General features: G+C 44.8%; 2 protein-coding genes across 2 annotated transcripts; both read left to right on the forward strand.

The window, feature by feature from the left end:
• The first annotated feature begins 7,797 nt into the window (after positions 1–7,797).
• On the forward strand, positions 7,798–8,803 carry LOC136843268 (uncharacterized). Its single transcript, XM_067111416.1, has 2 exons — positions 7,798–8,053; positions 8,286–8,803. The coding sequence occupies exons 1-2, from the start codon at positions 7,798–7,800 to the stop codon at positions 8,801–8,803; spliced, it is 774 nt and encodes a 257-aa protein (XP_066967517.1).
• Positions 8,804–8,959: 156 nt separating this feature from the next.
• Positions 8,960–9,433, forward strand: LOC136843272 (uncharacterized). Its single transcript, XM_067111431.1, has one exon. It carries the CDS (start codon positions 8,960–8,962, stop codon positions 9,431–9,433), a length of 474 nt encoding a protein of 157 aa, XP_066967532.1.
• The last annotated feature ends 7,118 nt before the right edge of the window (positions 9,434–16,551 follow it).

The raw sequence follows: 16,551 nt of genomic DNA on the forward strand, positions 1-16,551 counted from the left end.
GGAGGCCATGGGGCGGACACCTGTCGGAGAGGCCTCGTGTCCCAGGAAGTCTACCTTCTCCACTCCAAAGGTACATTTGTCGAATCTGACGACCAATCCATTCAGAAGGTGTTTCAGCACAGCCCAGACATGATCCAGGTGCTCCTCCTGGGACCTGGGTAGCAGACACAGAAAGGTAGGTCCCCCAAGATGCTGTCCATAAGGTGCTGGAATGTGGCCCCGGCGTTCCTGAGGCCGAAGGTGGAGTAAGAGAAGGTACATGTCCTGGACGGTGTGATGATGGCTGTCTTCAGAACATCGTCGGGATGTACTGGTACTTGAAAATAGGACTTGAGCAAATCCATTTTTGTGAATATCTTGGCCCCGTGCATGGCTCCTGTTAGGTCCTGCATGTTTGGCAGGGAATAGTGGTCCGGTGTTGTCACTAGGTTCAGCCAACAATAGTCCCCACAGGGCCTCCAGGAACCGTCTGGTTTCTTCACCATGTGGAGGGAGGGTGCCCATAGACTTGATGCCTTTTTGCAGATACCTATCCTTTCCATCTCGGCGAACGCTCATTTAGCATCCTGGAATTTCTTGGGCAGCAGGCAGTGGAACTTGGCATGTGTCAGCGGGCCTGTGGTGGTGATGTGGTGATGGATGCTGTGCTTGGCCGGGATACCTGGCACCTGACACAGTTCTCGCTTGAAGACATTTGGGAATTTGTGCAGGAGGGTGCTGTATTTGTTTGATGGAGCATACGGCGGGCATTCCCGGTCCGGTGGAGAGCAGTCGGGAGCAGCAGGTTCAGGTATCCAGCAGGCGTTTTCGGCCGACATCTACCAGCATTCTATGATGTGCGAGGAAATCAGTGCCCAGTAAGGGGAAATTGACATCCGCAATGACAAAGGGCCATTCATATTGATGGCCCAGGATGGATATGGCCACTAGTGCGGTTGCAGTGCCGGACGTGCGGTCACGGTCCTCCCTCTATGGCGGAAATAACGACTGCATAGCCCCATGTCCATTGTAAAGGCATGAAAGGCCTCTTTATTTCTGCATTAATCACGCCAAGTATATTACCCATTGTCATTTCATATTTTTTATGTATTTATCTCTCCATATGCATTATTGTCCGGCCTTTCCGCCGATGTATGTAACTACTTTGTTCGTTTATTGTAATGCAAATTATTCTCATTTATATGTCATCTAACAAATGCAAATTCTTGTCCAAATGCGTGATGTGGGAATCCGCAGGTTCACTTCCCTTCCGTCTGCATTCCTCAATGTATACCTGGTTTCCGAGAAATAAATCAGTCATACCCAGACCTGTCTTCTTGAACCTCACAACTGGTGACCCCGCAGTGACAGGTAACCATGTGGTTTTGGCCCTGCCGTTAACGGACCAAATACGGCAACATTTACCTTCAGAGAGCCTTTAACGGACTCAAAACAGTGACACAGTCTAGGCCTCTGAAAGTTCCTTCCTCGGAGGAACCCCACGCCATTAACGGACTAATGACGGCATCCCCACAAGGGTACGTTTTGGCATTTTGAACGGTTTGTCCCTCGCCATTCACGACTCACGTCGACCACTCAAATTCTAACACCATTAGCGGACTAAATACGGCACATACTCGCATTTTGGTGTGTGAAAGTAAAGATGGTAGAGTCTGAATTACAACTGCAATCCGAAAACACGGAAATGATTGTCTGCGTGCCCATTTTGCCCACAAAGCCAGATGTGGTAAAGCTCCCCCCCTGTTTTCGTGCCAGAATACAGCATCTTGGTTTCTGCGCGCAGATGCTCACTTCCACGTGGCTCGCATCACAGATGAGAAGACCAAGGTAGATGTTACTATGACGATGCTACCTGAAGAGGTCTTCAACAAGATTACCCCATGGCTTGACTCACAGCCAGACAAGGTCATGTACACAGCCTTGCAAGACAAGCTGATACAAACAAATTCCATGCCCGTCCCCGAGAGAGCGCAGCACGCCCTGGACCTATTAACCCAGCCCCTGGGGGAAACATCACCCAGGGATGCCTGGGACGAACTGCGGGGTCTAGTAACACTGCCAGGCGTCGACACAAATGGGCACAGGAAGGAAATCAGCCTGACAAAAACAATATTCCTGCAGCGCCTTCCGCAGGAGGTGAGGGGCCAAATTACTGATGCAGACGCCCTTCCCATGGAAAATCCACAAAGCCATTAAGGCCTCCAAGCACGCCGCCACCCTCGCAGCCTGTAGCCTGATGTCGGAGGACAACGACCCAGAGAACACAAAAGCAATCTACAGGAGGAGAGCACCACCAAGGGAGCAGAGGGCGTGGACATACTCAGAGCAGAGGGCATGGACGAACCCGGCCTGGTGCTATTTCCACAGAAGATTCGGCCCAAGCACCAGGAACTGCAGAACCCCCTGTTCCTTCACAAAAAACGAGAAGGGTGGCCACAGGTAACAGGAGTGGCCGCAAAATTCAGTGAATCGCGATCAGCAGGTTTCTTCATCGCGCCTGCCACCCCAAAAACTACAAGACGCCAAACGGGCCTTCACCGAAATGGAACAGATGGGCGTCTGTACCAAAGTATCGAGGCCATGGGCGTCTCCCCTGCATCTGGTAAAAAGTCGGATGGTTCCTGGAGGCCCTGCAGAGACTACCGTTGCCTGAACTTAGTCACCACACCAGACCACTACCCACTGCCGAACATGCAAGACCTAACAAGCGCCCTTCACGGGACCAAGGTCTTCACAAAGATGGACTTGCTAAAATCATACTTTCAGGTTCCTGTGCATCCTGACGACGTCCTGAAGACAGCCATCAACACACCGTTCGGGACCTACACCTTCTACTCCACCTTGAGCCTCAGGAACGTGGGAGCCACATTCCAGTGCCTGATGGACACCATCCTGGGTGACCTGCCCTTCTGCATCTGTTACGTAGACGACATCCTTATCTTCTCCAGGTCCCCAGAGGAACACCTTCACCACATCCACGCCATCCTGAAGCACCTGCAGGAGAATGGATTAGTTGTCAGGTTCGACAAATGCATATTTGGGGCGGAAAAAACAGACACCCTCAGACACGAAATCTCCCCAGTAGGAGTACGCCCCATAGCCTCCAAGGTGAAAGCAATAAGAAAGTTCCCGACGCCACAGACAATCAAGGCCCTTCAAGAGTTCCTCAGCATGGTAAATTACTATCGCCGATTCATCCCAGGTATCGCCTGCATCATGTATCCCCTGACCGGAGTCCTGGAGGGCAAGCCAAAAACACTGACATGGGGCACTCCGCAACAGCAGGCATTTGAGGAGACAAAGGCAGCCCTCGCAAGTGCCACCACCTTAACACATCATAACCCCACCGCTTCCCTGAAACTCACCACCGACGCCAGCAACATCGTTCTGCAGAGCAGTGCTCAAGCAAGTAGTCGACTGCAGCCCCCAGTCTCTAGCCTTCTTCAGTCGCAAGTTGTTGCCGGCAGAGACCTGCCACAGGGCCTTTGACAGCGAGCTGCTCGCAATCTACCAGGCTGTGCGGCACTTCAAATTACCTGCTGGACGGCACTCCATTCACCATCCTCACAGACCACAATCCCCTGGTGCACACATTTACGAAGGCGGCCGATGCGTGGTTGGCGAGGCAGCAGTGGCACTTGGCCACCGTCTCCAAGTTTAGTTGCACCATCACCTACGTCCCCAGCAGGAGAAATGCAGTAGCCGATGCCCTGTCAAGAGTGGAAATCAATTCCCTGCACCTTGGCATATGCTACGAAGACCTGGCAAGGGAGCAAGCAGTAGACCTGGAAACACCAGCCTACAGGATGGCACTGACGGCAATCAAGTGGGAGGATGTGCCCTTGGGCGGTTCGGGCGCAACGCTTCTCTGCGACACTAGCACTGGTCCCCGCCTCAATGAGGAAGCAGACATTCGACATCATTCACGGCCTCTCCCATCCATAAGGGCGTACAATGACGCACCTGATGACAGAAAAGTTCATGTGGCATGGCATCAGGATGGACGCCTGCCAGTGGGCGAGGAGCTGTATCCCATGCCAAACCAGCAATTTCACAAGGCAAACAGAATCAGTCATTGGTGATTTCCCTCAAACTTGTCAGCGCTTCAGCCACATCCACATAGACGCCGTTGGGCCTCTACCGCAGTCTGGGGGCACCAGGTACCTCCTGACGATCACAGACCGCTCCACTCGCTGGCCAGGGGAGACACCTATGGAGGAGGCATCAACAGCATCTTGCACAGAAGCCCTCCTCTCCAGTTGGATCAGCCGCTTCGGGGTACCAGACAGCATTACTACGGACAGGGGCTCAGCATTCCTGTCAGAACTCTGGGTCTCCCTGGCACACCTGATGGGTACAACACTTCACAGCACAACGGCTTACAACCCACAGCAAACGGCATGGCAGAGAGGGCACACTGCTCACTGAAGGCAGCTCTAATGGCACGTTGCACCAACGAAAACTGGAGGGCCCAACTCCCTGGGTCCTGCTGGGTCTCCACACTACACCGAGGGCAGATGGCAACGTACCCCCTACAGAAAAAGTCTACAGAGAAACACTAGCTGTTTCGGGGGAATTCTTACCGCCGACGGCACAGATACCCCCCTCCTGAGGTTGAGGGAACTAGCACAGAAGTTCGCGCCCTGCCATAAGACCTTCACGGACAGAACCAATACCTACAGCCCGGCCGGCCTGGATTCCTGCACCTACATCTTCGTCAGGATAGACACCCGTCGACCGCCCTTGACCAGGCCCCATAGGGGCCCTTACCAAGTCTTCGACAGGACCCCCAAGGTGTATCTCATTGACGTCCATGGCCGGGAGGATTGGGTTTCCACCAACAGGCTAAAACCAGCATTCCTTTTGGACGGCGAAATCAGGGAGGAGGCTGGCAGACATCCCAGGGGCCCCCCCCTCAAAATCGCGCCTGCAGACATACCTGCCGCCCCACCAAGGAGGGGCCATGGGCACCCCAGAGGCTGCGCTGCAGCTGCGGCAGATCCAGCAGTTGACGGTGTCCCCCACCCACAGTTCCCAAAGAGAAGGGGTCACCTTCTGCTCCCCCAGCGCCTCCGTGATTAAAGTTCATGTCATCCAATAATTATCTCTGTAATCATTCTCTTAGTGGGGGGAGTACTTGTAAAGGCGTCAAACGCCTCTTCATTTCTGCATTAATCACACCAAGTATGTTACCCGTTATTGTTTCATATTTTTTATGTATCTCTCCATACACATTATTGTCCAGCCTTTCCACCGATGTATGTAACTACTATGTACGTTTATTGTAACGAAAGTTATTCTCATTTATATGTCATCTAACAAATGCAAATTCTTGTCCAAATGCATGACATGGAAATCTGCAGGTCAGTCACTTCCTTTCCGTCCGCATTCCTCAGTGTATACCTGGTTTCCGAGAAATAAATGAAGTCATACCCAGACCTGTCTTCTTGAACCTCACACTATCAGCATCCGTCGTCCCAATGTGGCATCGTGGTTGAGGAATCCTACTGGCTGGGGTTCTCTAAGGTTTGCAGTCACTGCTGTTATGGGTGGCCGCCTTTCTAGTTTTTTGTGAAAGAACAGGGGCTCTGCAGTTCTTGGTGTTACTTCTGATGGAAGTAACACCGGGCTGGATTTGTCCTCGTTTTCTGCTGCTGTGGTGGCACCTTCTTCCTATATACCACATTTGTGTCCCCCACTTCGGCTTTTTCTGCTACCAGGCTGCAGGTGTTGCGGCGTGCCTGGAGGCCTTGGTGGCCTCATGGAGTTTGTGTGCAACGCTCACCAATTCGTCCATCAAGAACATGTCTGCTTCCATGATTTGTGCCCTCACCTCCTGCGGAAGGTGCCACAGGAAAATTTCCCACAACAAGCTGATCTCCCTCCTCCGTCCGTCTGAGTTGAAGCCCGGCAGCATCAGGAGACCTTGTAGTTCATCCCAGGCGTCCCTGGGTGATGTATCCCCCAGGGGCTGGTTCATCAACATTGATCCTGAACAGTACGATGCTGATGTGAAAAACTTTAATGCTCGTTTGAGAAGGTATTGTGCTAGACGTAGCAGATATCAGGTTAGGCATTCACCGATGAATGCATGGGTGTACCGACGAAACTGGACAGCCAATAATGCTCATTTCATCTTTAGTGTAAGAAGTGCACTTGCCAATCACTTCGCAAAACTCGTGCGTCATGAATAAGCCCGTCAAACTGTAGAGTAAAAAGCCGTAATGTTAGTCTTGGTCTGTTGTTTTGTTTTGTTTGAAAACAGTTTTATTGCCATACACAATAAAACATTTTATTCTTCCTATACAGATTAAAGTAGTCACACCCTTCTCTTTACACATTGTTAACGTAATTCAATCACCCTTCTTCCATCAAAATGACGAACCACACAGAACCTAAGTTCTTTACTGCTATAACTAACCTGCTACGAGACACTTTAGACCAAGCACACCAAGACCTCGTTGAGTCTCATAGCCTGGAGTAAAAGCGGATGAGGAAGACTTAAAGATGCGTACATCCAGTCATTAGTAGCTATTGACCCCGAAGTTGGAAGTGAAGTTAAGAAAGTCTTAGACCGCGCTCATAAGGCTATAACCTTGATCATTGACAGAATAAGTTCCCTATTGAACTCTGTTCAACCCAAGAAAGAATTGCCACAACTTAAGGAGATTCCCTTGCCCACCTTCAGTGAGGAGAGAAGCGAGTATAGCAATTTCATAGAATTTTTTTATGTGCTAGTTCACGATCAACCTAATCTAGACGACGTGACTAGATTTACTTATCTAACTGGATCGTTGAAAGGAGAGCCCCTCAGACTGATTAGCAGCCTGAGTATAACTGAGCATAACTATGTCATAGCAAGAAAGCTGTTGAAAGAGAGCTATGGTGACACGCACCAAGTGTTGGTTGTGTTGCACCATAAGTTAGCCGATTTACCCATGCCTAAGTGTAATCATCAGGATTTGCGGAAGTTCAGAGTTGAAGTTGCTGCCCTTACCGAACAAATTAAGCGGCTTAGCAGGGCAATATTGTATCATGGTATGTTACTTAGCCTATTGTGTCAGGAACTATCAAAAGATGACATGTATCATTGCATTACTGATCATCTGAGAAAGTGTGACTTTAATCTTGACAAAATGTATTCTGCTATTGATTACCTAATTTGTTCATGTGAGAATGATGCCCTTCAGAAGGGAGAGGATCTTTCACTTGATGTTCAAACTGAAACTGTACACTCGAGCGCCTCACGCTCTAAGAATTGCCCATTCTGTAACTGTAATCACACAGCATATCAGTGTACCAAATTTTCCAGTGCTGCCGCCAAAAGGTACCAACTCGTACTCAATCGCAGATGTTTTAATTGCTTAGCTACAGGACATGCGAGCGAGTCATCAATGCCCCAGTAGACGAACTTGTAAACTCTGTAATGAAAAGCATCACTACCTCATTTGCAAAGGGAGTGGCAGCAATAGATTGTCTCACAATGTGTTCTCGGGAAATCATTCTAACCATACACACCCGAGTCCGTCCCACCAAACAGTCGCCCGACCAGTAGTCCAACACCGAAAGACTGTCACAGTCACCCCTGAATCCTCCCAAGGAAAATGTGTGAATCGAACTCGATCGACCTTTGTAGCCAGTTCCGATTGTAGTGATCAAAGTAAAAGTAAAGGAAATGAAAAACTTTCCACCAGTACAAAAACTGTAAAAAATGAACCAACTACTGAATTACCCACCACCTTGTTACCCACCGCTACAGTAGTTATGTATAATCAGAAACAACCAGTTACTACCAGGATGTTTTTGGATACTGGTAGCCAGAGGAGCTTTATTTCAACATCATTGGCTTGTAAATTGAAATTGAAAGTAATAAGAGAGGTAAAGTTAAATTTAGCCTCCTTTGCTTCTCAGTCAGTCACGGGAGAATACGAGACTGTTGGTGGTAGAGTTCATCTGGGAAAACGTGTGGTTAGAGTAAAGTTAGTTGTTCATGATCATGTTGTTACCCCCATTCATAATTTGGGATTAGAAAGCGTCAAAAAACAACTGGAAGGTAAGTGATACACATTAGCTGATAGTAAAGTGAAAAGTGATTTGCTGAAAGACATCAATCTTCTCATTGGAGCAGATTATTTTAGTTATTTTGTGACTGGAATGGTAAGGATAGATGGCATAATGGCGTAGCCCCCTACGGGAAAACACTGCAGTGGGCACTGCAAGGTGTCATGAAATCAAATGTGTGCATGTTGAGAGTCCACAGAATCATAAAAATGAACATGATGTAGATTGTTGGTGGAGACTGGACACCCTGGGTATTTCCCCTGATGAACAATATACTGAGCCAGAGATAACTGCGATGATACAGGTGCAACAGAGTGTAGTGAAGATGCAATTGGGTTATCAGGTTAGCTTACCTTTCAAAGGGATGCAATGTCCGAGTAACAATTACTGTAATGCTGCCGTGCAGCTCAGTGCTTTGGAAAAGCAGTTTCAGAAGGATCCTGGGTACAGAGAGTCGTACCAGCGAGTCCTTGATACTTATTTGAGCTCAGGCTTCATTGGAGAAGTTTCTGACCCCCGAAACAATGGATATTTTATGCATTACTTTGGAGTGAGGAAAGAGAGTAGCACAACTCCGTTGCGCATTGTTTTCAATGCGTCTTCTAGGCGTAAGGGCGAATTGTCCCTGAACGACTGCCTGTATACTGGCCCAAATTTGGTCGAGCTTCTGTATGACCTATTGTTGAGGTTCCGATCAAATCCCTATGCTGTCATTAGTGATATCATTAAGGCCTCCCTCTGAGTCCTACTACACCCCGCAGATCGTAAGTACATACAGAAGCCCGGCAAAACGGCAACCTACGCCTTCAGAGTGGTGGTTTTTGGTGTCACCACCAGTCCGTACCTTCTGCAACCGGTGTTACACACACATCTGAGGGACAATGGGAGAGAAAAGCTGATGAAGTCATTTTATGTGGACAACTTTTTGAAAACTTACGATTCAGTGCCTGAGATGAAAGCTGAGTGCAAGCAGGTGAAAGTGTTGTTGGCAGACACAGGTATGCCCTTAACAGGTTGGGCAAGCAATGTGGTGGAGTTTGATGAAGAAGTGGAAGCTGATGAACCAAAGGTGGTGACTGTGTTAGGTATGAAGTGGGATAGAAGTAAGGACGCGCTGAGTCTGAAGGGTGGAAAGAAGATGAATGAGTCTGTGAGGGATGGAAAACTCACGAAACTTAAGTTATTTTCATTGCTCGTGTCGAATTTTGACCCGTTAGGATTGGTTAGTCCAGTGTTCATGAAAGGAAAGCTATTGTTGCAGGATTTGTGGGGAGAAGGGGTTGAATGGGGTGAGGTGCTGTCACTGGAGAGACAACATCAAGCTCAGGAGATACTCGAGCAGTTAGAGTCAGTGGAAGTTTTTGGAGTTTGAGAGAGGAGTGATCGTGAGACAGAGTGAGCTCCATGTCTTTGCAGATGCCTCCAGTAAGGCTTACGGAGCAGTAACGTATGTTAGAGATGCAGTAGGAAATAGTCAGCTACTTACTTCTAGGATGCTGTGTAAGCAAAGCAAGTTGTCGATTCCCAAATCGGAATTGGTAGCTTTCAACTTAGCTGGTCACCTATTTGGATTGTAGAATTTTGCTTGTGTGGTTGTGTGGACCAATTTTTTGGTTGCTAAGACTTGAGTAGAGACTAAAAAATCCAACCATAATAGTTTCATTTCTAATCAAGTAGGTGAGATTCTATTCCTACAGAGACGGCTTGAGATCCATTTGAAGTATGTCCCCACCAAGTTAAATCCAGCTGACATCCTCATGCGAAGCATGAACACCAAAGATCTGATGCAGAGCGAGCTGTGGCGAAATGGCCCCCATTTTTTACGTGCGACAGGTCCTGTAGAGATGAAGGCAAACTTGCAGAGCCGGGAGAACTATGGCACATAGAGGGGAGTAAGGTTTTGTTTGTTTATACAGTATGTTAAATTTAATGCGCAATGCATTGAAATTTGTTCGTTCAGACTCTGACCCCTTTCTCAAACTTGTCTTTTTAGAACAGAGGCATCACCTGCCATCTGTCTGTGCTTATTTAGAATCAGGAATGAAAGTTCCCAGTCACATAAGTAACTATGTTTGTGTAAGCAGTTGAACTTTACTATCTGTAATCAAATCATTTATACCCGTTCCAGTATTGCTGGTGCAGTAGGATGCAAAGCTAAATTGTTGTTATTGCCAGCCAAGAGTCAGTTAGTTAAATTATATCTTAATCATTTACATGCAACACACGCCCATTGTTGTGTCAATGTATTAATCATACTTTTTCGCCAGGAATGCTGGATGCCTGGATTGAGAACTTTAGCTTAGGGTGTGATCTGAGCATACAGAGTGTGTAAGATAACCTTCCAGCCTCCACTACGACTCCCACCACCTCTGCAACTTCTTGCTGCAAGAACCACCTTGAACAGACCCTTCAAATGTGTGGGATTGGACCACACTAGACCTATCAAGACCAACACCGGAGTGGTTTACTTACTGCTGATCACTTGTATGGCTAGCCGAGCTGTTTATTTGGACATCTGTGACACATTGAAAGCAGACGTGTTTATACTTATGCTAAGAAGATTTGTGGCGTCGCAAGGTGCGCCATTGAGAATATAAAACGACAATGCCACCACAATTAGGGCAGCAGACACCTTCCTCAGGGAAATCTATCGTCAAGAGGAGACTCAGCAATACCTGCGGAATACAGGTATTAGATGGCACTTCCAAACCCCCCATTTTACTTGTAAGGGAGGTTTCTTCGAGAGAATGATTGATGTGGTAAAACGCACCTTAGAGACGACACTCAGCAGGAACATCTTTCACCCAGAGCAGGTTCAAACGTTGGTAAAAGAAGTAGAGGCTATCATCAACAACTGCCCCCTGATGTACGCGGGTGATAAGAGAGACGACGGAGTCATTACGCCTTCTCGCCTTATATGAGGGGAATTGATTCAACTTCTGCCACCCGTTATGCCCCACGAAGGGATGTGGGACACCCTAACAACGAAGCAACTTCGTCATCATTATTTTTGTCTGACAGCCACCCTCAGCAAATTCAAGGATTATTGGAGAGAGATGGCTACTTACGGGCACTACAGGAGTGCCATGATTCAAGGGAAGCAGCAGTTACGCCTCTTAAGGCAGGCGATGTCGTCCTGATCAAGATCGAATCCAGAAAACGCAGAGATTGGCCACTTGAGAGGGTCCTTACAGTGTATGCTGACCCCCAGGGTGTGGCACGATCAGCCAAGGTCCTTTACGAAGGAGAGGCACACCTGCACGCAATTAATCACATTGTTCCCTTAGAAATGTCCAAAGAGGAAGACAATGATCCGATCGATTTAAGTGAGCGTGATAGTCGAAGAGACAGAAGGACTCGATGGAAATGTGTTCAATGTCGTAAGTGATGACAGTAGTGAGCGTGCCGAAGAGCAAACGCTGAGATGTGAAGGGGAAGGTACTGAACAAGCCAGACCGCACAGAAAAGCAGCCCTCACACAGTGAGAAGAATTGCTCATTGGATGCGGGAAGGGACAGTGTAGGACAGAAAAAAATTGCGAGTGAGGTGAACTTATACACAAGTGTGAGTCATAAGGGAGCCTTGAAGGAAAATATAGTAAGTAGCAAGTACTTCGCGAGTTCCTAATGAATCACTACTCCGAGTGCAGGGCTACAGTGAAGAATGTACAGTGTTCGTGGATGATGTAAACTCATCACTAATGATTATATTTGTTCCTTTTTTGCAATTGAAATGATGACCATGTCAGGTGTTGAGCGTTTTAGTAAGATAAGGTAGTGCTTTGTTATATTGAAGAACGCCTCAACAGGATTGAGGCAGTTGAGTTAGTATTTGTCATTGCATAGATTAAGGGTGGCCACTCACACTTTTTTTTATTGCTGTTTGTTGTCACATTTGACCCAGCTACAACAGGGCCCGATTGGAGTTGGGCCAAGCATGAAAACCCCCCCCTTTTTTTTTCCTTCTTTGAGAGTTGGTAGTTAAGTATGTAGATTTAGTGCCTATCATATGAGCCCTCCACTTTGTAGATGGAAGGACATGGTGAAAAATTACGCATTTCACCAACTTGTTGGGCCCCTGGGCGCCAAAAACCACGTTGTTTTTCCTGATTGCACATGAGGCCGGACGGACGTACCTCGACCTCATCTGGACAGGGCTGGTGTGCAACTGGGACGTGTCCAGTTGGCGGGAAAGTAGTAATTACACATCATTGAATGCTAATTAACGAAGCACCTGTGAGGGTGAAGATCATTTTTTCTAAGTAATGTCACCAGTAATAAGTAAATATTTGAAATTTGAGCCTTGTTGGATAAAGCATTCTAATACACATTGGCACAGCTAGAGAACCTTCCCGCCCTCTGTGAGCGTCCATATAAAGGGGCAGCCAGCTCAGATAGCTGGCTCTCGATCCAGGACATCATAGAGATAACTTGCAAAAGTGTAAGCACTACGAGGTTCTTTGTTATATCACCCATCCTATGGTACAGTAAGTTCCAAAAGTGAAGCTACAAATTTGAGAGGATTTTGTTCGAAATTCACTAACTGGCAACTACAACACATAGCTGAAAAACTTTTTTTTTTACATTGAAAGCTCTATCAAGCAAAATAAAGATAACATATGATGCACAAATATCAAATCTATGATATTTATAACAATCATAAGAAAAAATTACGGTAATAGTAATTATTTCAAAGTATAGTAATTACTTCAAACTATAGAAACGAAACAATTTGAAATTATCGTTCAACATAGGATTACCAACATTACCGTGGAAACAAATATTTAATATCATAGTGTATTATCAATTATTTTAGCGAAGATGCATAAAACCATGCAAGTATCAATGGAATATAAAGGGAAAATCTCCGTAACATTAAACATAATCAACCATGAATGCACCTAGATTCAACAGAGAAGTTGGGTGTGGTTGGTAGTTCTGATTTTAGCTTCTAGGACTCGACCATTCGGACTCTACTTCAGCTTTGGCTTTGGCTTCGACCCACAACACAAACGTAACATTATCTACCCAACCTATGAATCACCAGCCAGTAATATTGAATAAACAGGTAAATCAGTTCCCTCCTTCATTATGTTTGCAATAACTGACAGAAAGTAACCAATATTGAAAGGGTAAACTTGATTACAAACAGGTTTTCCATTACAAATAATAAAAGTGTTCCCAAATCATTCAAGTCTAAGATCCACCAAGGTTGACCGAAAACAACTGAAAATTCATCTATCTGACTTCCTCATTTCCTCTGCCTTGGCTTAGGCCTAGACTTCCTCACTTCCCTGGACTTGACTTTGGCGTAGACGTCCTCACTTCCCCTGACTCGACTTAAGCCTAGACTTCCTTACTTCCCCTGGCTTGGCTTAGGTCTAGACTTCCTCACTTTCCCTGCCTTGGCTTAGGCCTGAACTTCATCATTTCCCCTGACTTGGCTTAAGCCTAGACTTCCTCACTTTCCCCGACTTGACTTAGGCCTAGACTTCCTCACTTTCCTGACTTGACTCAGGCCTAGACTTCCTCACTCCCCCTGACTTAACTTAGGCCTAGACTTCCTCATTTCCCCTGACTTGATAATGAAACTTAATTAATGGAAAATCATGTTTACAACCATGTAGATATCCAAACAACTCAATTTATTAAATAACAAGCTGGCAAATATATTTCCTTGATCATTGAAATAGGCCTAACCATGTAGCCAATGCTAGACACGCATATAACTTGGATTTCGTTTTTTTTTTCCAACACCAACTTGTGTCTTATTTGTATTGCATTCAATCAGTTGCTAAACTTCTTTGTGCTTTACCAAAAGAAATCATAATAACTTTCAATATGACTCTATAAAAGTAGAAAGTTAAGTTACAAATCACATTAGGGCAGTGCTTATGCATTCGGTTCCTGCTGCCACTCAGTGGTGAACACTCGATATCACAAATTGAATGCCGCAGATGTTTCTACGGGGAAATTCTTTTGTGGGGGGGAGAATTCTTTTTTTTTTTTTAATAAAGTTATCGAACTAACATTGACCATTCCCTGGGGAAATACCTTCTGTGGTTCTACAGTTAATTGCTGATACTTATTATCAGATAAAGTGGATGACAATAATTGGAATAAAATAATCAGATAAAGAGGCTGACAATAATTGGAATAAAGTATACTAACTGGCAACCCTCGAGAGTTTCTAAAGAAGTACGATCAATTTTGAAATTTGTAGCTTCACTTTTGGAACTTACTGTACAGCAAGTAAGGTAGGATAAGTAATTGAAGCCTGTAAATGTGTCCACCGAGGTTTAATTGTAAGTTATTTCAAACCGGTAGTAAATATTTAAAATGAATTTCCTTTCTATTCGAGTGTGGTAATTGATATTTTGAGTAACGTAACGTAACGTGTGCTGTGTGATTCGTTTTGCTATTGCGATATAATTTGACTGGCAGAATGCCATTGTGATCATGCATCCATTAGTGATGAGTGCTTGTATGTAAATAATTGTGTAAATAAAGAAGTTTTTTAAGTCAACATTTTAAAAACTAGTCTCATTGAGCCTTCCCTGGCTTGTAGACGTTCTCATCATCCTTCGCAATCATATAGTTAATAACACCAGCAAGAAACAGTGCGCTGTGGTTAAATTTCATAACACTAATATATAGTTTTCTCTAATGTGTAGGAGCGATGGTGAGTATTTTAAGACTTCCAAAGGGGCAAACAAAATAAGCAAATACCAGTGCCATATTTCTTACGCCCATCGTGATTTGACTGGAGGTATACTCTACTTGGTATTTTCCTGTATTTATTTAGTATCTTCACACTTTACAAATTGATAAACATATCAAATCAAAGAGGAAAGTTTACACTTTAATTTCATCTCAATGCAGTATACCAAAGAGTGCTTGTTTGAAAGATATTAAAGAAATTATAATTTTTTCTTTGAATATTTGATAGCATCGCCATCAATATTCACAGAAAAAAATCCTCTCTCAAAACGTGTGTAGAAATGTCGTTTTGGGGGGCAAAACCCCCCGTGATGAGGTACATTTCCAATTTTATCTCCGTTATCTCAAAAACTATGTAGCCTATCTTACGAAAAAAATTCTATTTGGGTAAACACAATTTAAAATACCTTTGCACAATTGTTCGTTAACTGGACTACATTAGGTGTAGCCCGGACCATTTATTTGCAGGTCTTCGCAGATTGGTTGCGTCGTCAGTGCACCTAATACGGTGTACTGTAGACCAAAGAATGGTGAAAAAACATTACTCCAGTATGAGAGAGAGAAAGGAAGTGTCGATTTGAAGAATGGCCAAAGACTTGTTTTAGCAGTAGGCCTACAGTATCAGTCTGGGCTGAAGTGAGTAGTAAGACAAATTCAGTTGGCGAAAAGTCCTTTCCAAATATGTCTTCCTTGGCTTTAGCCTTATTCTCGCTCCCATTTTCGAATGCCTCAGTTGTGCATTCCAAGCGAAGAAATCGCTTATTGGCAAGGTCAGTTGAAGCAATTTTACAAATACGATATGGGCTAAGACTGGAATCAAGGACGTGCGTATCTTTCATTCCTAGTGATGAAATGGTGAAGAATTTTGGAGCAAAGGATACTCCACCATGAAGACGAAGATGATGTGTCAGAAGACGTGTTAGTTGCAACAGATTACTAAAAGGTACAGGTACATAGCAGAAGTTAGTAGCCTAATGATGTTAAAAGCTCAAGCTTCTAATAGAAATAATCACACAAATATTTATTTTGAAAATTATTTCCTGATTTCGTTTGTTAAAAAAATGTAAACACAAATCTTTAATTTAGAATAGTTATGCTTGAGAGTTACTATTTTGTTTTCATGAAGAGCATTCCTTATTTTGCCTATATAATATAATAATAATAATAATTATTATTATTATTATTATTAATATTGTTATTAATATTATTCCTTTTTTTTACGTTCTTGCATAAAAATCATTCCTTTAAAGATTTCATACAGCAAAATTTCTTAAGCATTATCACATAATAAAGAGGAACCAATTACATTTTGGTATATTTACAACCATTTCAGAGATTTGTGTTTTGTGGGAATTTGCTTTTTGAAAAGTGGCAACACTGAGACCAATATCCCTGATTCCCTGTAGACATTATTACCTCCGGAGTTACGTCCAATGCGGTGTTACGGCGCCTCCTAACTGCTTCCGCTTTCTTTCCCTTCACTATGCTTCCATTCATATTCTCTTTCTTCCATCTTACATTTCATCTTCTAACAAGTGTTACAACATTATTTTTAGGACTGAGTGACTCTACAGGTCCCAGCGCTCGGACTTTGGCCTAAATTTTATATTTCAATTTATTTGCCGGAGTATGTTGACCATGGAAAAGCTGAAACCTAACCCGGCTGGAAACATTATACCACATACGTTACTACTTTACGTGTTCACATTTGTCAGTTCGCTGACGCTGATAAGCCCACTTCAATGAACTTGAGAAAAAATATAAACAAAGC

Source organism: Macrobrachium rosenbergii, chromosome 2 (assembly GCF_040412425.1).
Source record: "Macrobrachium rosenbergii isolate ZJJX-2024 chromosome 2, ASM4041242v1, whole genome shotgun sequence".
NCBI lineage: Eukaryota > Metazoa > Arthropoda > Malacostraca > Decapoda > Palaemonidae > Macrobrachium > Macrobrachium rosenbergii.

What these genes read in the sequence shown, in the direction of transcription:
- LOC136843268 (XM_067111416.1), top strand. Translation starts at nt 7,798, where the DNA reads ATGTTTTTGGATACTGGTAGCCAGAGGAGCTTTATTTCAACATCATTG. An exon ending in CGTCAAAAAACAACTGGAAG is followed by an intron (nt 8,054 to 8,285) that starts GTAAGTGATACA and finishes AACATGATGTAG; the next exon opens with ATTGTTGGTGGAGACTGGAC.
- LOC136843272 (XM_067111431.1), top strand. Translation starts at nt 8,960, where the DNA reads ATGAAGTCATTTTATGTGGACAACTTTTTGAAAACTTACGATTCAGTG.